This window comes from Erpetoichthys calabaricus, chromosome 8 (assembly GCF_900747795.2).
Source record: "Erpetoichthys calabaricus chromosome 8, fErpCal1.3, whole genome shotgun sequence".
Taxonomy (NCBI): domain Eukaryota; kingdom Metazoa; phylum Chordata; class Cladistia; order Polypteriformes; family Polypteridae; genus Erpetoichthys; species Erpetoichthys calabaricus.
Window position 1 is genome coordinate 166,922,276 of NC_041401.2, and position 25,193 is coordinate 166,947,468.

Here is a 25,193-nt window from a genome sequence, read left to right on the forward strand (position 1 = left end):
TGATAGGACTGGCAGGTAACTTTATTTACTCAACCCACTACATTTGGCCCACATCATCGGAGAATCACACTGCTGGCAGCGTTATACCTTGGGGATTGTGGTCTCAATCAGAGTCTGGATGAATTATAAAACCCACCAAACAAAATGGACAACGCAGAGTACACTGAAATCCTGGAGAAAACCAGCTGCAGTGTGAAGGAGATCTGAGGCCGTAGCTACAAATAAACTTCAATGTTCCGGAGGCGCCCAGTCAATGCTGGACTTTGAGCAAAGCCAGCTACGGGCAGGTGGCAGTGCCCACATGTGGAAAGCTTGAAAGTGGACAATAAAAAAAGCAAAGACTGGAATTTCTGCCAAATACGGACTCAAAGGGCGAGTAAATTATAGAATCAATCATTTGTTTTATTTCAATTCAAAACAGCAGCAGAATTTTGTACATTCACACCATACAGTTTCTGGTGTGGACCAACTTCAAAAATTCACAAATACATTAAGATTCCATATCATAAAACAATAAAATCCAAAAACAAGTTTGGTGAAAAACAGTATTTATAGCAATTATAGCTAAATACAATAGTTAAAAGTGGATAACAAAAAACATACAATATGTCCCATCTTACTTTTGAGTTCTCTCGGTTATTAAGACTCTTCTGCATTAAATGTCACTAAGAGGGATAAATGAGAAAAAAAAAGAAATGTAACAGCAGCCCCAAGAAGGATTGCATAAAACTGCAACAAGAAAAGAACTTGTTACGCTTCTCCAGATAATAAAGGAGTGTAAATTCATTGCTTGGCTGTGACTTTTGTGTGTTCATAGGTACAGACCATTCATTAGATGTCTTTCAACAAAGCAGGTGCTAAGGAGGCACAGTCGGGCATGACGGGCACAGCCTGCTTCAGTCTGTGCACACACGAAGGGGATGCCAGGGTGGGCACCGCCTCATACACATGGTGACATCTGCTTTGTTATTTTCTTTGCTCTCAAGTGAGTGCTGCTACTTAACTGAGACAGGCCTGAATTGTTGCAGAATGTCCGGTGCTTCTTTTGGGTGGTTCTGAAAACAACATTTTAAGCAACAAATAATTCTTTTATTTAAAGCAGTTTACAAAAGGTTGTTAGTTGGCAATCTTCTCAATTTCATCTATGTCGTCTGTATCCAATTTTTCTATTTTTTTATCTGGAAAAAAAAAAAGAACAAGGTCTCAGCAAGCGCAAGTTGTCATTTGCTGTATAAAAGCGACTACGGCTCTGAGATCACAGCTCATGTGACCAAGAAGCATCAGAATTAGAAATTCACAACATGAAGTTTCAGATGTTTTTTTTCTTCAGCTACTGTATTCAAACCCTCAATAAGATGACAGACTGCCAAAAACTCCACCATGAAATTACAGAAAGGCTGTTCCACTCACTAATCAAAGTGTTCTGCATTTTTGTTGGCACACGCAAGTTAGAAAGTCACACCGTCTTTACACGTGACAGTAATGACCTGAAACCCAATTTAGCATCATCTTCATCTTCATCTGCAGTGATATATGAAGGGGAGGCAAATGATTGCAATAGAACACCGTCCCATTGTCATGTGAGTTGACAACACCGTTAGCAATGACTTTAGGTGAATGTACAGTACAAACGAGCTACATGGCGTCAGAGTAGCAGTACGGCAGCCCCAGTGGAAATATTCTGAGCAGTGAAACCGATCGAAATTCACCACCAAATGAAGGTCAGTAAGGTGTGGTGTGTCTCTCATTCCAGAAAGTTTACGAGTGGAGAAGGAAGTTCAGAAACGGCGAGTTCCGTAACAGACTCCCCTCAAGTGGGTAACACGCACGGAGTAAGGTGCTCCACTCCCACAAAGTGACTGCAAGGTGGGCGCTACAGCAGCTGACATCAGGATTGAAACATCAACGTTTTCATACCTGTCATATTCAAATGGTGGGGACTTTGGAGGAGAGGTGTCTTGTTACAACATAACAATGCTCAGCCCCATACTGCCTATGAAAGCAGAGGACCTGCACTTCCACATCCACCATACTCACCAGACCTCACTCCCAACGATCTTCACATTTTGGGACCACTTAAAGAGGCGACAGACACAAAGACTTTCAGGTCGGATGAAGAGGTGCAGCAGGTGTGGTGCATGAGTGGCTGTGCACACACAAAATCAAAACACTTTCAAGAGGAATCCATGAACTTTGCAAGTGCTGGGGGACTTGTGTCAATGCCATCGAGATTACGTAAAAACAAAAAGGATACAGTTGTGTGAAATGTAAGGCTTTCATTTGACTCACCCCCATAAATGATTTGTGTTATTAAAGCAACTTTGACAAAATTTTCAGTGCAATTCTAAACTGGTCCTGTGTGATATGTGAGTGCACCAATATGGACAGGGCAGGCCTCAAAATGGATTGGGGGGTTGGGTGGGACGGACTTGATTTACTTTTCTTTCACTGCATTTTGTCAGAATACTCATTACGGCACAATTTAATGTAATGTAATGAAGGTTTGCACATTCAGAAAATGGAAGGCACACCATCTCCCTGCACGTGGACCAGGCTGCAGTGCATTCTGTGGGCAGTCCACGTGTTGTTTGTTCTCACTGAGTAGGGGATCAGAGCTTCTGCACACATTTACAAAAAAAACAAACATACTACAACACTTACATACGTAGAATTCCACATCAAGGTAAGCATTCATGTTAACATAATAAATGAAAGGCTGATGGCTTAGGACAGGATAGCTAAAACTCCAGTGATCAGAACTGCTAGAGGGTTCCCAAGTTAAGCCTCACATTTACTGACCAGGTTTAAATAAATGGCCACCCTACCCATTCTGTTCATTTTGCATTTTTGTATACTCAAGTGAAGTTCCAAAACTATTACTTGCTTTGTGTCAGTAATTGTGTAATTCTAAGGTTCACAATCATCGTAATGTTGGACAGGAACAGTGGCCTGGCAAAGTAGAAGAATGCCAAGGAGAGAAAGGAAAATCCACTTTACATCTCATAATGGCATTTGTGTTCTAATGAATAAGAAGAAAACCTGTTTACAACGTGAGGAGCAGCTCTAATCTGAATATGTCAGAAGAAAGCAGTGAGTCGTCAGCCTGGATTAAATGCTCAGACTGATGGGACATCCCTCACACAACAGGACAGATCATCTGTTCTGTGAAATACACAGTACACTGTAATGAAGGCCAGAAGGTTTACAGTAATGTGCTCTGTTAAGTAAAGGAAGCCAATGGTTCAGAGAAACCTGAGGGGTGGGGAGTTACTGAAAATGAACCATGAACTTGATAAGCACAGTAGGAAGGCAACATTTAGTGTTTGTTTTATCAGTAAATACATGTCATCAATTTAATGAATGCAGCAGACTGTGTACCTCATATTCACTCCTGCGTTAGCAAAAGAAAGCAAAGCTGCCTCCAAATAATAACCAGAGGAGCATAAGTGAAGAAAACAGCTTTTGGTTTGAAATCTCGCGATTAGAGATGCATACTGTACATGCAAATGGGCCAAGAAATCAAAGCTAGATGGCTTCTGCTCCCCAGAATGCTCCCTGTGTCTCTTTGGGGGCTGAGACGGTACCGGCATACAGTTAACTTAATAGCTGCCTGTTAACTGCCCCAGTGCCAGTGAAAGTGCATGTATGTGTGCACACATTTATCACGCTCAGTGATGGACTGGCCAGCTGCCCAGGGTTCATTTCTACCCTGAGCCCATTATTGTCAAAAGATCGACTGTAACTCCAGCTTCCCATGAAATCGTACAGTTTAGAAAACACCATAATGAATTTTAACAAAACTAGGCATCCATAATAAAATCGTACTTAAAACAATGGCATGTACATTGTGATCTGTAATATCAAAGTTCTTATTTCACACTTAAGTGCAACAAACTACTGCACTTCCAAAAATCCTCCAAAAAAAGCAGTTAGGCACAAAACAAAGGAAAGGAACTTACTGAAGTGCTCCTCTATTCTGTTTAGGATGTTCATGCTAAATTTGCTGTCCACCATGTTAATTGCTAGACCTCGTTTACCAAAGCGTCCTGTGCGCCCAATCCTGTGAAGGTATGTCTCATTGTCAGGGTTCCCGTCTTTATCGACTGGCAGGTCAAAATTGATGACAACAGACACTTGTTCCACATCTATGCCTGAAAATTAAGGGAAAGATCACATTAGCTTCATCAGCTAGGGGTCTTGCAAATTGAAGCAACAACATCTGGATTATCATCACGGCACAACTCTAAAGACTGCAAAATGTACAAAAGAAAATGACAAAAATCCTGTAATATTCACTCCTAAAACAAACAGCTTTCCTAATAATATTACAACTTGATGAGTGTTAAATTATTAAATATTTCATTTTACATTTTATTGTAATATATTATTCCCTTTTATTGGATGCCGGGCATAAATGATGTGATTTTTATAAATTGTGGTCAAGTGATTACTCACACTGCACAACAGAGTCGTCACTTGCATATTTGCTGAAACTTTACAAGCATGTTTTGTTCGATTGACATGCCATGATGTGGGCACTCAGAAAATACGTGTACAAGGCCTCGACAGACACCTTTACTCATTGACATTTTACAATAAAGCTTTACCCACTCAAAAAGCAATATGGCCACAGGCTTCTCAAAATGTCAACAAGGAAAATGGCTGTATTGCTGACTTTTGCTGTATGGTGCTCTGAAGCTACAAAGAAAAGTAAAAGGCATAACTGGACACCCAGATGGCTGGGAAGGAGTGGACAACACAATCTGTCTAGTTTACAGAGAAAATGGGAAGTATGTAATTAATGTAATTTACCACTGTATGTTTATTTTGGGTCCTTCCAGTAAATGTTTCTTATGATACTTTGCCATTGACTATTTATTGTACAGTATGTGTGTTGCAATATGAGAGAAACTTTTTTAAAATTAAAAAGGTGAAAATGAGCAGCACAACAACAATACCCAGTTTACAATGTCCAGCCACAATACAACAACATACTGAAATACAATACCAATCATTTCTCATTGCTGTTACAACTGTTCACTTTAAAATCAAATTCAATATGTGTTTGGCCAACCTGTTAAAGTAATTATCATTTTTAATCACGGTGTTCATTTCCTTCCATGATGTAACAGAGATGAATAATATGAAAAGTTTCCTTGACCTTTGCTGCACAATGAAGTTCGAGAAATTTGATGGTGACATCAGAAAATCTGCTCATGAGACTGCCCACACTACAAGAAAGCCGATTAAAATTTCTGACATGACAGAAATTGTTCTGGTCGCTGAAAATTGGGCTTAAAATCATGCCACAAAAATCGTACACTGCACGCCTGGCTTTAGTGAGGTTAAAGTTGAAATCACTATACGCAGAAATGTGTAAATCTATTCGACAGAGCTTTTAGTAAGGTAATCTCAGTAGTACCACATGTGGGAATGAAGAAGTGATACCTTTTTTATACAAGTACTGATAAAATGTACTGATTCTGCATTCCAGAGATGGTGCAGTCTAAATGTTTGCACCACTGGAGAGAGTCCTATATCCATACATGGTGCTATAATTTAAAAAAAACAAAAAAAAACTTTCTGATAGCGCTCTCAGTAAATTGATAAAAATCCCAGCAAACAATATTGCAATGTGATGGACTGAGAAATAATAAATTATGTCACAACGTTTGGGAACTTTCAGGTTTACTCCACACGAGACAAAACCTTTGAAGAGTTGTGAATATGCCGAGTCTATTTACTTGCGCTTGGGGCTGATTGGTGTTTTATTCCGGTATCAGAAACACCAAAAAGGGTGCCTTTATTTATGTAAATGGTGTCATACACGTGCGCATGGAAGGCAGCTAAAGGGCTTGAGTAAGGGCAATTCCGAAACAAACCGGGATGTGGCAGAGTGCACTGACTCTTTTTCTCCCTTTCCTGCAGACCATTCACGGAAGATTCCACCTGGCCCTCTTGGCGTCACTTCCGGGTCCGAGCCTATGGAGGAAGACCTTTCCGGCTCCAGCCCCTGTGACGTCATGTCCGGGCTTGAGCCTATGGTTGAAGACCCTCATGAGCCTGTCTTCCCCTTTAAAAGCCTCCACCTTTTCTCTATTCCCTCAGGATACCAATTATACGGGTGGCTGCCCCAAACCTTGCTATGACTTGTGGTCAAGTTTGTGACAATGGTTAATAAAGCATTAGTTACAAGAATAAGGGCATTTCATGAGATTCCTAAGAATTATTTAGTCAAGAATGCTTTAGTAAGCAGTCCTGAAACTGGCATTAGGCTGTTTTCAAATAAGAGTTCAGCAGTAAAGAGTGCATGTGGGTTAAAATTGAATATAATTTTAGCATACATTTTTGTGCTCTTGCTTAAAAGAAGGGTTAATCAAAAGGGACAGTCAGAAGTCACAAATTTTCCTATGATTCAATTAACATGCATCAGCTAGTAGATGTTAGGTAGCCATAAAGATAAATGCAAATCCAAATGTTTAAAAAAACTTCTGACCTAATAAATTTTTACATACATTTTTTGTATAATTAATTAGTATGCATTTAAAGAGAGCATTTTATACTTTACGATTTAATAACAGGCCTCAGAGGCAGTTCAGAGTGACAATGAGCGCTTGCACAGGATAATAACCAACTGTTTTTCTCTCTTGGTCAAGAGCCAATATGTGAATAAAAGATTATTATGTTTAACTGCACTTCACATTCTTGAAAAGAGCTACACTGAGCCAAGCAGAGAAAGCTTCACCCTTACAGATTCCTATGCAAAGGCAGCCAATCCTGATAGCCACAGATTATATTTTAGTTTCTATATTTGTGAGCTATTTTTCAAAATATCACTTCTTCATGCATACAAAAAAGCAAGCAGATGTGACAATGCTTTATGCAGAGAAAAATGAGCAGCTGGTAGCCTGCCCTTATACACTGTTAAATAAGGGATGAAAAAGATTAGTGGCTTTATTTATATGCAAAACAGACAGCACATACTGAGCATAAACTTTAAGAAGATCAGACTACAAACTGGAAATTTATGCTGTTCTTTCTTCAGAAGTACTTTGTTAGCTACTGTATTAAAAATAATGTCATCCTTGATTAATGTTTCTTTATTAAATTAAACGTGTTGCTCATTTATTTCAGAGCAGCTCTGACAAGCTCTGTCTGATTTGTTATAACAAGCACACCATACGGTTCAGAATCACTGGATCAGTCTTGGAGTGAAAAATGTCTCTCAACACAATATCTTGCTTGTATTCTCTATGGTGTGTTGAGAAGGTGTACCTCACCCTTTAGACAGATATCAGGAAAACCTAAAAAGCCCAACAACTGCTACAAAGCTACAATACAAATATTGAGTACAGTATTATCACAAAAGGCAATACTAAAATGGATGTAGTAGAAGGACATGCATATTGAGAGAGTAAATGGATCTGTAGTTGTGTATAATGCTTACAGTCAGAAAATAATCTTGTTCTACGTTTGTACATGATTTCCACAACTAACCTCTTGCACACACATTGGTTGTTACAAGGACTTTCTCTTTCCCTTCCCTGAAACGCTGAATGACAGCGGCTCTCTGTTCTACCATCATTTCACCGCTCAGCAGTGCCACTTGGTGACCTTCCCTGGACAGCTCCCCTGCTAGCCAGCCTGCTGTTTTTCGGGTCTGCGAAAATGCAATTTTAATTTTGTTAATCATCAAAGGTATGCCACAGAACAATGCAACTAGTAAGATACAAATTTAATATGTCTATGATTTATGACTTACATGGCAAAATATCATAGCTTGTGCAATAGTGATGGCGCCATATATGTTGCAAAGGGCTTGGAATTTCTCTTCTTTGCTGTTACAAAGAACGTAGTACTGCTTGATTGTATCCAGAGTCTCTTCTTCTCGCTTTAACTTAATAATGTTTGGGTCAGGCACAATCCTCTGTGCAAAGCTCCACACTGAATCTTCAAAGGTAGCAGAAAAAAGCAGCATCTGGCAGTCTTTTGGCAACATTCTACAAAAAAAAAAGAACAGCAAAGACTCAGCACAGTCATATTAGGTCCTCGTCTTTTTTACTTTGTCTTGTCCCACTGTGCAAAGGCCTTTTTGCAGACATTTTAAAACATACATTAGTTTGATCAGATCATTAGGACTTTTAAAACAGTCTTCATTTATACAACTGAAGGTCTCTATTATGTTACACAGAAGCCTTAAGTTAAAATTAGTACCAGAACCTTTATGTTAAAATTATTAAAAAAAAAAAAAGTTTGGCAGAATATATTAAAATACATGAAGCATGACTAGCAAATGGAAATGCAATTGTTAGATACTAGAATACATAATAGCCTGTACAGAAATGTGGCTTTACAAAAAATAAAAATCAAGTACAGAAAAAAGAGAACAATGACCAGTATAAAACAGGTAAATATGGACTTCTCCAAATGATAAAGAAAATCAAGTTTTTTAGAAAATGGTAACTTTGAGATTACACGAAATCCAGTTCTAAAAAACATTGAACTTTTTATCGAGTTTCAACATTCCTGACAAAAAACACACAACATGTTCTCTGAATTTCTTTTTATTGCCATTTAGATTCCAAGATAAAGTCATAACAGTTCTTTGAAAAGCCAACCCCTGTGTGCTTAGGCACTATGCTACAATGTTGGCTCCACTGTACCCTAAAATCTTTCTTATCTGCTATTGTGTTTTATTGACTCTGCCATCATTCCTGTGCCCAAGACAACCTCACACTGGGATTTCAGACCAGTGGCCTTTACATCTGTGGTATTGAAAGGTTCCACTTTTCTCATTTTCATTCATCTCAGAACTTGCACCTCTGCATTATCAGAACAGTACCAGTTTTCTCAATGAGCCATGAAATCTACTGAAAACTACCTCAAGTACTTATATCACACCTTTTTAGATCTGTATTTACTGAACAGTTACTGAATAATCATATCTATTTACAGACCACAGTGCAGACACTACATTATTCCATGAACTGTTGGGTACAAGTATTATCACCCTATTACTACTTTATTTCCAGAAGAGCAGGAAACAGTGAACAATTTAGTAGGTTGCACTCTGACTGCTAGTAGCACGGCTCTTGAAGGCTCTGTGTAGCTTAACTAACTGGCTTCTCTGTTTACTAAAACTTTTTTTGCTCTGATCAGTTCAATAAAATTTGTCAAATATGTCAAAGATATTAATATAGTCTGTGGGATATTAAATGAAGCTCAGTGCATTCTGGAAGGGAACTGAGCATTTGCTTGATACACCACAAACAGCCTTTAGCACAATACATCTAAATAAACTGATAACATTATTGATTACGGGAAGAAGCAAAAACCTTAAATTACACTTTATATCCAAGGTCAGCCAATTTCTATGATCTGATCTTTTTGAATGGATATCAGCAACAACTTGAAACTGAACACTGAAACTGGGACGGAATGGTGGCTTGGAGGCTAAGGATCTGCACTGGTATCTAGTAGGGTGCTGGTTCTCGTTACTGTCAGAAGCAATTCTACTTCACTGGGCCCTTGACCTGAAAATGGCTCCAGAGGCACTGTGCAATAGCTGACTCTGCACTCTGATCCTCAAAGGTCATGTGAACAGACAATTTGCCCATGAGGATTAATGCAGTGAAAAAAAAACAAACATAACTTCTATATCATTAGCCTTCTTGCATGATGACTTCTAATTCCACTAATCTGTTCCAGCTTGTACCCTCCTTGTTCAACAAAATACAACATCTCAGGAAAGGTTGCTTCCTCACTGTTTTCCCTTTATTAGTCTTCCTTAAGAAAGTTGCAAGTTTAACAATGACTGTGCTCAGTATGTGCTGTTGTGTTTTATGTTGAAAGTTTGTGATATTATTGTGTATTGCCTATTTAGATTATGCTTGCAATGCAAGTATGATGAAAATAACAACTAGACTTGTTCACACGGCGGTGAAGAATCTTAGTTTTCCTTAAAGAAAAGAATGTACCTTTGAATTCGAATGCTTTGGTCTTGGTGACCTTGGGTTGCAATCATGACATCTGCTTCATCCAGTACAAAGACTCTAATTTTCTTTGGTTCAATAAATTTCAACTTGGCACACCAGTCAAGTACTGTGCCTGGGGTTCCAATTACAATCTGTTCTTGAATTTTCATACCTCTTTCCACTAACAAATATACAAAAATGACATTTAGGAAATATACTTTTATTTAAGCAGAACTGTATTGATGTACTATTACACAGCACTGTATTTACTTCTGGATATCCCAATCAAAAAATTATGCTTATCCAGAACTTTTTTAAAATAAAAAATACTTCAATGCAATCCTACATAAACAATTTCAATAGCCTCTGGTATTCCATAAGGGTCTACTTCAAATTCAGCAGGTGCCAGTACTGTTGTGCTGAATCAATGTGATATATTTTGATCTCTTTTTGAACTTTTCAAACACAGAATAGTAAAATTATCATATTATGTTATTCGAAATAAATCATTTTTAAATCTGCATTCATTTATAAAGTTTCTTTTAACACCCAAGCATAATTCTTTCAAAATTGTTATTATTTTTGTAGGGAAAAAAGAATAATATTAGCATCAATACACTAAATTTTTCTTACTGAACACATTACAGAGATTAAATGAACTATTTGATTTAACAGATTATTTTATTACAGACTGTTTGTTTAAAACAAGACTATAAAATATTATTAAAGATACGATAAAATAATAATCAGTACATTATAATGCAATAAATATAGAAGAAATCAAAACAAATATTAAAATTTGTACGTTCAGCCTCTGAGGCATACCTACATTTGTTTCCTCTGACTGCATATGCAAGTTTCACCTCTGGGTAAAACTTCCCCATTTGCTCAATGACTTTCCCAGTCTGTAATGCTAGTTCATAAGTTGGAGAAACACAAAGGCACTGTGCAAAAAAAACACACACACACATTTAAAAAGAGATAAGGATTATACAACACTCAAGACTGAATTAATTCAAAACTGTACACTCTTTTAATCCAGAAAAACATTTCTTTTAATAGGACAATAAAGGACTGCCAAACCTTGCAGTCTCTGTATGGTTAATCCTTATATAATCTTATGTTAGAGATGCTTTTAATAAATGTGCTATATTTAAGAAGCCAGGTACTGCTGATGGATTTTTGTAAAGAATCTCACAAAGAAAGCATCCTACTGACAACCTAGCAGCATGAAAAGATTTTATTTTCAAAGGAAGAACTAAAAGTTACTTTCCCAGAAACCTAGGGATACATAGACTCACAGTCGGTAATCATTGTACAAGAACACTAAATTAGTCTTAGCATTCAACACAAGACTGCTGTGGAGTAAATTAGCATATCTCTTACAAAATGGATGTATTTAACATTACACAAAATAATTTTTTAAAACCAGCTTAATCCAATTCCAATTATGAGTCACATCTATTCTTAACACTAGGATTACCAGAGCCTACGAGAAAACTCGTAAATCCGGCCCACCTTAAATCCGTTCGTGTCTTTTGTCCTGTAAATGTGCAGATTAAGACAAGCAGCCGGCTATTCCATCCCCCCCACCGTGGCAGAAAGTTCACAAAGTTTTCTCAGCTCGTGCCTTGTTTATCTGGGAGTGAGAGAACTGCTGGAGTTTTAGAGTGGAAATAATAGACCGTTATTTGGAACACATGCATTCCATGTGTGTTCCGTTTCTACAGTAATCTGTGTAAACACATTGTTAAAATAGAAATGTTTTCATATTTTAGTAATAAATGTTACAAAATGTAGGCATAAACTATAGAATGTGTGAAGCCTGAAGTCCAAAGATCAAATAAACACTTTCACAAAAGTCTCAAGGACGATATAACAGCCTCCATGGCGTAGCAGTAAGATTTGCCGATTTGTAATTAAGAGTCCCTGGTTCGATCCTGACTGTCTCCTGTATTTGCTGTTTTCAGTGGTGTTAATATTATACAGTACACACATACACTTGGTTTGAGTCTGTAATAGACTGTGTTCATTTATAGTACTGTACTCGTAAAAGTTACCTTTTTTTTCACTTTTATTGCCTCAGTCACAATCACCATACATGCATACATCACCCTAGGGATCTGACGCTGTTAGTTTTTATTTGAAACTGCACCAGAAGGCGTGAACTTATTCAGTGCAGCAGGATCAACGTACATGTACTGTGCAATGCATGCACGGTTCTTGCAGCACAGAGAAAAAAAAGAAAGAGACAAATATATGGGAGGACATTGGGTATAAAATTAATCAGAAAACATCATCGCACTAATGCAATATTATTTGAAAACGAACAGCGTCAGATTGAGTTTGAATATACACTGGCGTTGTACATGCCTTGCACAGTACATGTACGTTGATCCTGCTGCACTGAATAAGCTCACGCCTTCTGGTGCACGATGTTGGCGCAGCACGAAGAAAAAAAAAAAAGAAAGAGAATGTCCAGTTCCATTGCCTCAAAACACCACTCACATCCACAGTTATTCCCAGTTTCAAATAAAAACTAACAGTGTCAGATCCCTTGAGTGATGTATGTACGGTGATCGTGACTGAGACAATAAAAGTGAAAAAAAAAAAAGGTAACATTTACGAGTACAGTACTATAAATGTACATGGTCTATTACAGACACAAACCAAATGTATGTGTGTACTGTACAATATTAACACTTTTGAAAACAGCAAATACAGGAGACAGTCAGGATCGAACCAGGGACTCTTAATTACAAATCGGCAAATCTTACTGCTACGCCATGGAGGCTGTTCTATCGTCCTTGAGCCTTTTGTGAAAGTGTTTATTTGATGTTTGGACTTCAGGCTTCACACATACTATAGTTTATGCCTACATTTTGTAACATTTATTACTAAAATATGAAAACGTTTCTGTTTTAACAATGTGTTTACACACATTACTGTAGAAACGGAACACACATGGAATGAATGTGTTCCAAATAACGATCTATTACTTCCACTCTAAAACTCCAGCAGTTCACTCACTCCCAGATAAACAAGGCACGAGTTGAGAAAACTTTGTGAACTTTCTGCAACAGTGGGGGGATGGAATAGCCGGCTGCTTGTCTTAATCTGCACATTTACAGGACAAAAGACGCTGACGGAGAAGTGCGAACGGATTTAAGGTGGGCCGGATTTACAAGTTTTCTTGTAGGCTCTGGTAATTCTAGTGTTAATACAAGCTAATTTGGAAAACAGCATAGGTAAGGAAGTTACACTGACCTGTGGCCATTTATTTACTGGCTCCACATGACTTAACATTGCAAGCACAAAAGCGGCAGTTTTTCCTGTACCAGACTGAGATTGTGCAATTAAATTCTGTGGCCTGAAAAAGATAAAGGAGACAATGAAGGCAACTTGTAACTTACATTAAAAAAAAAAAAATAAACATGGCTTATTTTTAAGCACACTGCTATAAAAAAGTAGACTTACGGCACTGCGAGCATCATAGGTAAAGCATTTTCCTGAATTTTTGATGGTCTATTGAAGCCCATAGCATATACACCATCTAACAGCTGTTTTTTTCTAGAAATAAAAAAGAGAAAATTAATCAAATTCTGCCTCTCTAGTTGTATCTGCAAGTTAAGAGTTAAAAGGACAGGAAAGGATTAACTTACAATCTTAATTCTTCAAATGATTTGACAGAATATAATGGTGAGTTTGGATCCCTTTGAAGAACTTCTACTTGGTTAGTTGTATTTACCAGGTTGCTGCGAATCAGTTTGTTCAGCAGAGACTGAGCTGCTCTGTCCTCTGAAATAAAACAAAAGGAAATTTTAAAAACATAATAGGCTAGTAAACGTTCTGGGCACAGAAATCACATATAGTTGGCACTGCAAATCTATGGCAAATGGCACCAGACAAAAACTAAATACAGAAAAGATACAGAAGGAATTTCTGCAACAGTGTTACACCAAGGACTTACTGTCACGTACCATTTACTTATATAAATCAGACAAATCAGCAAAGTAATTAAATTACAGTTAAATGACTGTATTTACTTACCTTTGTCGTCATCTTCTGTTTTATTCACGTTATCCTCTGGTTTTGCTGTATCTGTAACATAAATAAAATCATACAGCAAATCGTAGACACTTTTTACAGTACATTAATACAAATGCTTAAAGGTTTGAATAAATACCACTTATAAACTGAATGACAAATAACTTAAAGAAATACAATCACAGTCACTTTGCATCAGACAAAGGGAGCAGTCCCCAGGAGAATCGGGCATGTACACAGATAAACATCTTACTTTTTGTCTTTGTTACCAAAGTATCATTTGAATATTTAAAAAAAGGTAACCCTTATGATTTATCATGTAATCCATGTGAGTGTAGGACTTCATAGTAAACTGATTTGTTAGTTAAGCTAAACTGCTCCTACTGCTGCTTAAAACAGAGCATACCATGGAAGAAGTCAGCACCTACTGTTCTCAAAAGCCTGGCCCTGCACCTAGTTAACAGTCACTGTGAAGTAGACTTAGACAGAGATCTGCTGCCATAAATGAAATGGCACAAAAACACATTAAGATAATTTGGGGATAAATGCCTATTCCAACCTGAAGCCAGCAACTTTTATAAATGGCTCACTCACGTTTAAATAGTTCAAAAATAAATGTATGCCATTCAGGGGACTGATTTTGTTTTTTGCGTATAATGCAAAAAGCACCTATTGCAGTTGCCATGTTAGTCTGTCTGTCTGTCCATATCAAACAACTCAGCTCCCACTGGATCAATTTCTTTGAAATCTGGCATACTTATTCTTCAAGGACATTTGTTAGGACAGTTCCAGTTTTTACTGAGATAAAATAAAAGCAAAAAGATACTTATCTAGAAATTATTGCGAGAGGAAAGGGAAATATGAAAATTGTTCTCTAGTGTAGAGGGAATAAATATAAACCCAGGGCTTACATTTAAAACAAAAACTAACGGCTGAATTATCTGCACATTCTAATCATTTAATATTTTCATGACACTACCATTTATCAGCAAAATAACAGACCTGCTCTCAATTATGGTCTGAATCAGTCAACAATTTCACCTTGAGACTTGGGCAGGTATTTATAACTCTCTACCCGGTACTTCTTTCAAAAGTGTTATGTTCAAGTCATTTGAACTGCAACTAGTCACAGATCCTCCACAACTGACAACTAAAGGCAGAAGGACATGACATGATTTCTAGTCAGAGGGGATGGCAAACTTGACTACTGAGTTACTGGTCTCGTTGCCTACATATGTCAGAATACATGACAAGAAATTGCAAGACATGTGAAATTACATGACTGCGTGATGACATTCAGCACTGTTTCACATTTCCAAAGAATTGCAAGCTCACCTGTTTTTGTGACAGTCAGTAGTGTTCTGCCTGACAAAGCTAATGCTGTATGTATGCTATTCAGGTATGGTGAGTTCCACCAGAATCTTTAATTTTTTCCATTCTATCATGGTATGTAAAACACGAGGCAACAGACAGACTAACCTCTCTTCCGTTTGTGAGGTCCAAAACTACCATGTTACTTATTCCTTGCAGCTGCATTATATGCATTGTATTTCAGGGGAGCGCTCATAAATTGACACTTCTTGAATACAAACAACTTGCTAAAATTATATAAATGGAAGTCTGTGATTGAAAAACATTGAAAAAGTCAGGTAATGTGACAGGATCTTAACAAAAGCACATCACTCTATGCCATTTTTCACATCATCTGAATTGAACTCTCCGTAAAAGCTATTTGGGCTAAGTTTTTAACTACATGGCATTGAAAAGTACTGTTTAAAGCTAGTATTTAACATTGTCTATGTCCAGATGTAACTGCATTTTATCATCCTTATTTTCAAATATGACATGAAAATAATTAATAAACAAAAATGTGGTACCTGACTGATGAAGCAAGTAAAAAAAAGGTTCTAACTTTCAAATCAGTTAAGTAAGTTTTAGAATACACCTGAATGTTATGCCATATAAGTACAGGCCAGTTTCAAATGGCTTCCACGCGCATGTAGCAATTATCTTACCATTTGATTCAACTTTTGATTTTTCACTGAGATGTAAGTTGCCAATCTGCAAAAGAAAAAAAAAAAACAAGCAAAATAACTTTCAGTAAGTATAACATTTTAATTACCATGTATTATAAAAAACATGCCATTTGTATTCTATTTTATGTGGTAGTGCCACATGATAGGACTCATGACTGGACCATCTCCAGACAAGATGTTGATTTAATACCTAAACTAGAGCTGCCACGGACTACTGCACTTTATTATAGATAAACACTCCTGACATGACAATCATAATTTAAGCAGAGCTGCTGCAGTTTTACACTAACATTGCATTCCCAGTGGGGACTTAAGATTCTAAAATGTTTATTACTCATATACTGTGTAGACTATTAACAAACAGTGGGAGCAAGACTAGAAGAATTAAAGTAGAAAAGTACTTTATAGTATTTATGCAAGTTGTTAAGTACATGATTTTATTTAATGTGACTGCAGCAACAATTCAAAAACAAACAGAAAATTCTGAGGTGACCATACCATTATTGCTTTAACAATATGGCACTGCGTACATCTGTACTAAATAAGTCCATTTACTCTATAGTGGATTGGTGTTTCACCAGTTGCATGTCATAATTTATGTGTAAGTGACCTGATCACTAAAGAAAACAGTATAATAAAATAAATAACCACTCTACATACTTAACCAATACTCCAATCTCTCTCCCTTCTAATTCTTTAAGGCATATCGGCTAGTCCCAATAACATAGAGCTTCTGTGAACAACAGTAAGCAGTACAACAAAGATGGCGCCATTTATTTCACACCTCAGCATATGCCTGTTTTTGCATACATTAGGATGTCATTCTGTTATCCTGCTTAAAGATTCAAATTAACTCCTCTCTTTCTCCCTTGTACAGGCCACAAATTCTCCTAGATGCCATCTTTAAGTCATTTTGTAAACAATGAGATGCCAAAGACAAATTTGGCTTCCAAATACCATTTCTTAATTCAGTCTTTAAACTGTTAATTTAATTAGTGATATATGAGCAAAACAAGAGTGAGGTTTGTGTAATACTTGCAAACTACTGTCTTGTGCAGAGCACTAAGCTACGACTTTCTATCACATAATTCATGGCAGGTCTTTTTCAAATCTAAATATCAGGACATAACTAACACGTACCTATCTAGTCATAAAAAATAGTTTAAAAAAAGAAAACATGAGGTAACAAAGAACACGTAACGGATTACATATTGTCATATTTTATTCATTAATCACTTTATTTGTTTGACATATTTGCCAACTACTTCAGTTTTCTCTTTACTATTACAGTATGGCACCAACTGCCTTTGCCAAAGCATGGCTGGACAAATTCACACAGCCAAAACAAGAGTCATCAGGGCTAACATGGCACACCCTAATGCAATGGCGCTTTGGCTCTGGGTAAATTCCAGCCGCACTGGGTTGGCACCCTGCCCAGGATTGGTTCCTGCCTTGTGCCCTGTGTTGGCTGGGATTGGCTCCAGCAGACCCCCGTGACCCTGTGTTCGGATTCAGCGGGTTGGAAAATGGATGGATGGACTTTTGTTTAGCAATGTCTATTCACTTATAGTCTTGGCCAAGTATCTTAAATTTTAAATGGCAAAGAAACTTATGATAGTTAACAGCAACAGTAAACCACAGACTACAAATCTGGTTAGAATAAAAAATGTGAGGCAAAATGGGTCTCCCAAGTCTGACAACTGCAAATGAAGAACTAAAAAAGATCATTGCTTTTTCTGTTCTCAAATGTTGTATTTTGCAAAGTTCAGTATTTGTTCTGTTATTTTTATTTTTTCTTTCTCTGCATCTGGAACTTTCCTGCAAAGCCAACATATAAATACAACCTTAAGTGCCAATTAGGGAATCCATTCCCGGGAATCCCGGGCATGACACAGTGCACGGGCATCTCACATGTGAACGGTTTTAGAACGACCGACACTTATTTTTAATAAAACTACCACAATATGTTGACACAAATGAAAGACTAAACTTATCTACAAGCAGTTCATGCTGTCATATAACTACATGTATCTTTAGTTGTGGTAATAAGAGCGTAGAAAGCACAATGTCCTCACAGGTGGCGCAGTGGTAGTGCTGCTGCTTTGCAGTAAGGAGACTGTGGAAGATTGCAGGTTTACTTTCCAGTTCCTCCCTGTGTGGATAGTGCTTTGAGTACTGACAAAAGCACTATATAAATGTAATTTGTTATTATTATTATTGTGTCCAGCGTGCGGTCGTCCAGGGAAAAACGCACCTTCGTGCAGAAGTATGCCACTGAAGTAGGCAGCACAATCATCAGATACTGATACACTTGTTCTAAACAACGCTCGCACTTGCCGTTACTCTGAAACACCGCCATTTCAGCTTCTACTGATGCATCCAGTTTCTTGTCATCATTCTGTGATGGCAAGTTTCTTGGCACAGATAATGCGGATGCAACAGACTGACGCATTGCAATTTCAAGTTGCTGTTCAAAGCTGTTGTCTGATGAAGTGCAGGCTGCAGCAATGGCGCCACCTTAATTATTTCCAACTGTATCTCTTATTTCTTGATCGATTTTTACACGCTATATATGCGAGCTTGGCCATTCCCGTTTTCCTGGGAATTACAGCAGTAATGCGGGAATGGATGCCCTAGTGTCAATGCATTGCTGTGGAATCAAAAATCTAATGTTCTGATTATCACATGTGCTAGCTTTATGGTGTTAATAAATAACTCAATGACTACTGCCCTAAAGCACTCACACCGGTCATCATGAAGAGCTTCAAGAGGTGACATCTGGACAACCTGAAGGCTTAGGCTTAGGTCAGATTATCTCGGGGAATAACGTGAGCTACCACAGCTATAATGATGACACGCAGCTGTATTTATCAATAGCACCTGATGACCCCGACTCTGTTGTTTCACTAACACAATGTCTTACTTGTGTTTCTCAATGGAGGAGGAGTAATTTTCTCAAGCTAAACACAGAGAAAACTGAAATTTTATTGATTGGTAATAATGGATATAATGAGGTTATTAGAAATAAACTTGATGCATTAGTCAAGACTGAGGTAAAGAATTTAGGGGTAACTTGACTATGACCTGAATTTTAAATCACATATTAATCAGATCACTAGGACAGCATTTTTTACTTAAGAAACATAGCAAAAGTTATACCTCTTATATCATTGAAAGATGCTGAGAAATTAGTTCACGCTTTTGTTTTCAGTTGGCTAGATTACTGTACCGCACTCCTCTCAGGACCACCCAAAAACACATCAATCGACTGCAACGAGTGCAGAATGGAGCTGCTAGAATCCTAACTAGGAAAAGAAAATCCAAGCACATTTCTCCAGTTTTGATGTTACTACACTGGTTACCTGTGTCATTCAGAATTGACTTTAAAATACTGCTTATGGTTTACAAAGCTTTAAATAATCTCGCTCCATCTTATATATAAGAATGTCTTGACACCTTACATTCCAAATCGCAACCTTAGATCTTCAAATGAATGTCTGCTTAGAATTCCAAGAGCTAAACTTAAAAGAAGTGGTGAGGCTGGTGGCCTTCTGCTGTTAGGCACCTAAAATCTGGAATAGCCTGCCAATAGGAATTCACCAGGCTAATACAGTGGAGCACTTTAAAGCACTGCTAAAAACACATTACTTTAACATGGCTTTCTCATAGCTTCATTTTAGTTTAATCCTGATGCTCTGTATATTTAATTACCCTAGGTTCTTGTCTATAAGCCGGACTCGTGTATAAGCCAGAGACCAAAAATCATACGAATTTTTAAAATAAAATCTTATCATAGATAAGCCGGACTCATGGATAAGCCGAACGTACTATAACTAATAGAAGAGAGGGAGGTCAGTGGTCTCACTCGCACCCATTTTATTTCTTTAAGGGGGGAGAGAGTGTGAGATATTGGCGTCTCTCTCACTCCCCGCATGGCGCGGCCGGAGCGCGTTCTTTCTGCTCTGGGCGTCACCGAGTCAACACGCATGCGTAGCGGTCATTTAAATTGTGATTTTATATGTAAGCATATTTAAATATATATTGCGGATTTTTTGCTGGTTCGTGGATTTCTGCGGACAATGGGTCTTTTAATTTCTGGTACATGCTTCCTCAGTTGGTTTGCCCAGTTGATTTAATACAAGGGACGCTATTGGCAGATGGCTGAGAAGCTAGATTGCTTACTTTTCTCTCTCTCTTGCGCTGACTATCTGTGATCCTGACGTATGGGGATTGAGCAGGGGGGCTGTTCACACACCTAGACGATACGGACGCTCGTCTAAAAATGCTGAAAGATTATCTTCACGTTGCTATCTTTTGTAAAGCTGATTCCTGAAAGGACATGCTGCACAGTGCTTCGCATACTTAAAAGCTCGAAGGGCACGTATTGATTTTTGACTGAAAAACAAACTCTGTCTCTCTCTATCTCTGCTCCTGACGGAGGGGGTGTGAGCTGCCGCCTTCAACAGCTTTGTGCCGCGGTGCTTCGCATACTTAAAAGCCAAACAGTCCTATTGATTTGTTTGCTAGAGATTGTTTTCTCTATCTATGTGACATTCTGTGCTCCTGACACACACTCCTTTGAAGAGGAAGATATGTTTGCATTCTTTTAATTGTGAGACAGAACTGTCATCTCTGTCTTGTCATGGAGCACAGTTTAAACTTTTGAAAAAGAGACAAATGTTTGTTTGCAGTGTTTGAATAACGTTCCTGTCTCTCTACAACCTCCTGTGTTTCTGCGCAAATCTGTGACCCAAGCATGACAATATAAAAATAACCATATAAACATATGGTTTCTACTTCGCAGATTTTCTTATTTCGCGGGTGGCTCTGGAACGCAACCCCCGCGATGGAGGAGGGATTACTGTATAAGCCGGATTTATGTATAAGCCGATATTCTATTTTTTCATTTTCACAACTTTTTTCCTTAGATAAGCTGCGGCTTATAGACAAGAACTTAGGGTAATTATCATTACTATTCATGGTGGCTCTAAAATCTGTACTAACCCCTACTTTCTCTTTTGTTCTTTTTCTGGTTTTCTGTGGTGCTGATCTGCACCACCACCACCTAATCAAAGCTCCATGATGTCCCTACATTGATGGATTAAAGGCCAGAAGTCCACATGACCGTCATCATCAAGTCCTTCCATGAGAACGCTGAATACAATGAGGACTGATTGCAAGGTCATTTATGTTAGGTAGAATGTCTAGAGGGGGCTAGGTGGTCTTGTGGTCTCGGAATCCCTGCAGATTTAATTTTTTTCTCCTGCCGTCTGGAGTTTTTTTTTTGTTTTTTCTGTCCCCCCGGTCATTGGACCTTACTTTTAATCTATGTTAATTAGTGTTCTCTTATTTTAATTCTTACTTTGTCTTTTTTTTCTCTCTTTCTTCATCATGTAAAGCACTTTGAGCTACATTATTTGTATGAAAATGTGCTATATAAATAAAAGTTGTTGTTGCTGTCACATAAACCTCTCCAGTTTGACTACCACCCAAACCATTCCTCTGAGGATGACATATCATCTAGTCAAAATAAACACTTATGCTAGGATGCCGATAGCAGACTTCAGTTCAGCTTTCAATATCTTCATCCCTCAGAAGCTCAGCTCTGTTGAGATACAAGACTTCCCTATGCAACTGGATTCTCGACTTTCTAAGAGAGAGACCCCAGACAGTCCGCACTGGAAACACGATCTCCAGCACCATCATGCTGTGAACTGGCACCCCGGTCTGGGGAACATTATTTTGTTTCATTGTATGCTGCAATATTGTGTATGGACGATATAACAATTAAGTCAATTAACTTGACCGGAGTAAGGAGAACATCAGGTATGTGGCTTTGTGTTGTCTATTAATTACATTGGAGATCTGTATTTTAATATCTTCTTATTCATCATGGTGCCAGAGAGTACAGATGGATTGCATAACAGTCACACATGCAAGTAAGAATTTAATTTTACATTTTTACACATTAGATATCACTACTAGTACTACTTGGTTTCAGTTTGGATGCTGTCTTCTGTACTCTCTGCATTAAAGCCACAGAATGCACGTCCAATCAAACTATATATACAATGCTCAAAAATGACAGTCTAACACCAAGTCAGTTAAGGTTCAGGAATATCACTCTGTCCAGTTAGATGCATAAGTGATTGTGAACCAGCTTCACCTGTTTTAGTGCAAATGAAAGTGACTGGAGAGGCAACAGCAAGACAACCCACTGAAACTGGAATGGCTTTGCAGGTGGTGGCCACAGACAATTGCTCTCTCCTTATTCCTTATCCTTCCTGACAGATTCTTCTCTAGTTTTGCATTTTGCTAGTGTCCTTGTCACTAATGGTAACATGAGGCAGTACCTGCAGCTGATTCAGGGTGCACAGGTAGTCCAGCTCCTGCAGGATGGCAAAGCCATACATGCTGTTGCAAGAAGGTTAGCTGTGTCTCCCAGCACAGTGTCAAGGGCTTGAAGGAGATACCAGGAGACAGGCTGTTACATGAGGACAGCTTAATGGGGCTGCTAGAAGGGCAGCAACCCAGAAGCAGGACCGGAATCTGCTCCTTTGTATGAGGAGGAATAGGAGGCGTACTGCCACACCCTTACAAAATGACCTCCATCTGGCTACTGATGTACATGTTTCTGATCAAATTATCAGAAACAAACTCCATAAGGGTGGCATGAGGACCCGATGTTCTATAGTGGGACCTGTGTTCACAGCCCATAGCCATGCAGCTAGACTGGCATTCACCAGGGAATACACAATTGGTAGCTCTGCCATTGGTGCAATGTTCTTTTCACAAATGAGAGCAGCATCACATTGAGCACATGTGACAGACATGAAAGAATCTGGAGACACCATAGTGAATGTTATGCAGCCTGCAACATCATCCAGGATGACCAGTCTGGTGGTGGGTCAGTGATGGTCTGGGGAAACATATCCTTGGAGGGTCACGCAGAACTCCACATTGCTAGGCAATAGTACCCTAACTAATGTTAGGTACCGGGATGAAATTCTCAGATATTGTCAGACCTTATGCTGGTGTAGAGGCCCTAGGTTCCTTCTGGTGCAGGGCAATGTCCAGTCTTGTGTGGTCACAGTGTGTAAACAGTTCCTGTATGACAAAGGCATTGATGCCACTGAATGGCCCACATGTTTCCCATACCTGAAAACAACTGAGAACCTCTGGAATATTTTGTATTGGTGCATCCGATGATGCCAAGTAGCGCCACAGACTGTCCAGGAGCTCACTGATGCCCTGATCCAGGTCTGGGAGGGGATCCCACATGACACCATCTGCAGTCTCATGAGGAGCATGCCCAGACATTGTAGGGAGTGCAAACTAGCACATGGGGGCCACACACACTACTGAGTCACATTATGAGATGATGTGGTGAAATTCATGCAAGTTGGATCAGCCTGTGATTTCAATTTTTGAATTTTGGTGTAATGTTGAACCCAGCCATCAATACGTTGGTGATTTTAGTTTCCACTGAATGTTTTTACATCATTTTGTTCTCAACGAATTATATAGCATTACTCAGTAAAGATTTTCCACTTGAATATTTTGTTTGAGATCTTATGTGATTTAAAATGTTCCCTTAATTTTTTTTTGAACAGTGTAGAACTAATCAATCAATATCCAGTATGTTTTTTTTAAGGTGGAATGCCCAGGCAGTCTTAATAATAAAATGCTTTTGAGTAATGGCTCATCAAACCTTGGGGTCATTACTCCCCGTCTTCATGGAAGAAAACGTTCAAATGAGACAAACTGCGAGTATACATCAGTAGGAATTCTTACCGTGTCCTCAGAGAACAGAGAGGGAGGCTGAGAGGGTCGCACTGGACCGAAGCTGACAAAACGAACAGCCAGGTGACCGCATTGTCCAGCTCTTTTGTAGACATCACCGCCACGAGTGCTGCCGTGGGTCGCCTGTTCACGCTCCCTGCTTACCAGTACGACACGGACACGTCCCAGGGATGGATCAGCGCTTAGCGGGTGGTTGGTTAACCTTCCTAGCCTAAAGGAGGATCATGCGATGCGACCCTCAAGACTGAAAGTGACCAGCATAGCACATGAAGGCGGGTACGTGCGATCAATCATTGAGTGCTTGACGAACACAAGGGAACGTCGTCACACCGATGCACAGAAAGCCTGAGTCACTGCGGCGACTCCCAGCACAGCCGGAGGCGCACAACAGAGCCTGCCCATCACTCGGCACACAGGAGAAACAAAAAGTTGAACGCCAAGGCAAAATGCCTTTAACAGACAGTGCTCTCCAAAACAACACGGGGCACCTTAGGCACAATGGGAACCCTTCTTTTTCTCTTCAGCATGAGGCCAACTGGCCTGCTCCTCACCCGCATGTTCATAGATGAGCGCGCGCGTTGACGTTGATATGAAGCTCAATACAGCAAAAGCATCACATTTATCGTTAATGTTAAGAAATAATGATAACAATAAGACTGATACGGACCGACTCGGCAGCAGCCTCTTGTTCATCTACAGCGAGAGCCCACGAGTTCGCCGCCATCTCCAGGAAAGAAAATACAACTTGACTAACTTGGTCCTACGTGATTAGTGTCCCGCCACAACGCGAGAGCAATAAACATTGGTTCCGACCTCTTCCGCGGCGGCCATCCCTGCCATATCGCCTAGCGCGGGGTTTTATGCATTTATTATTTATGGAGAGGCAGACAGAGAGAGCTTAGGGTGGCCCAAAAACAAAATACTATTAGATTCAAGTTATCTACAAGGATAGTGTTATTCTTGATCATATTTATAACAAACATACAAAATTGTGATGAAAACAAAAAACATTTAGAGGTCACTCCAATTTGGCAGATTTTATGTTATCTGAACTGAACAGCAGACAACTGTTCCACTCTTGCAGGTGTACAACAACAGCACTGTCTTTGATTAAGTTGGAAAATTCTTGCAGTGGTTTGTGACAAGTTGAAGAATAAACTGTTTATGTTCCTCATCGATTGTCAGTATGTCACTGTACTTTTCAATGAGAAATCTACCTCTTTTAGCTGCATTGTTCACTGCCGTCATGTGCGCCGGCAATTTACAAAATTCGTTGAAGACTGGATCATCTGTTCACTGTTGTGATGGTTTCTTGAGAAATGACTGAGACCGT

General features: G+C 38.8%; 1 protein-coding gene across 1 annotated transcript; it reads right to left on the minus strand.

Annotated features, from left to right (window-relative positions):
• Positions 1 to 381: 381 nt before the first annotated feature.
• On the minus strand, positions 382 to 24,656 carry LOC114656261 (ATP-dependent RNA helicase DDX19B). The gene is made up of 12 exons (XM_028807751.2): positions 24,528 to 24,656; positions 16,037 to 16,082; positions 14,025 to 14,075; positions 13,637 to 13,772; positions 13,452 to 13,544; positions 13,242 to 13,344; positions 10,804 to 10,918; positions 9,978 to 10,155; positions 7,763 to 8,000; positions 7,498 to 7,660; positions 3,960 to 4,151; positions 382 to 1,178 (listed from the first exon to the last, which is right to left on the minus strand). The coding sequence occupies exons 1-12, from the start codon at positions 24,582 to 24,584 to the stop codon at positions 1,117 to 1,119; spliced, it is 1,434 nt and encodes a 477-aa protein (XP_028663584.2). The 5' UTR covers positions 24,585 to 24,656; the 3' UTR covers positions 382 to 1,116.
• Between the last annotated feature and the right edge of the window lie 537 nt (positions 24,657 to 25,193).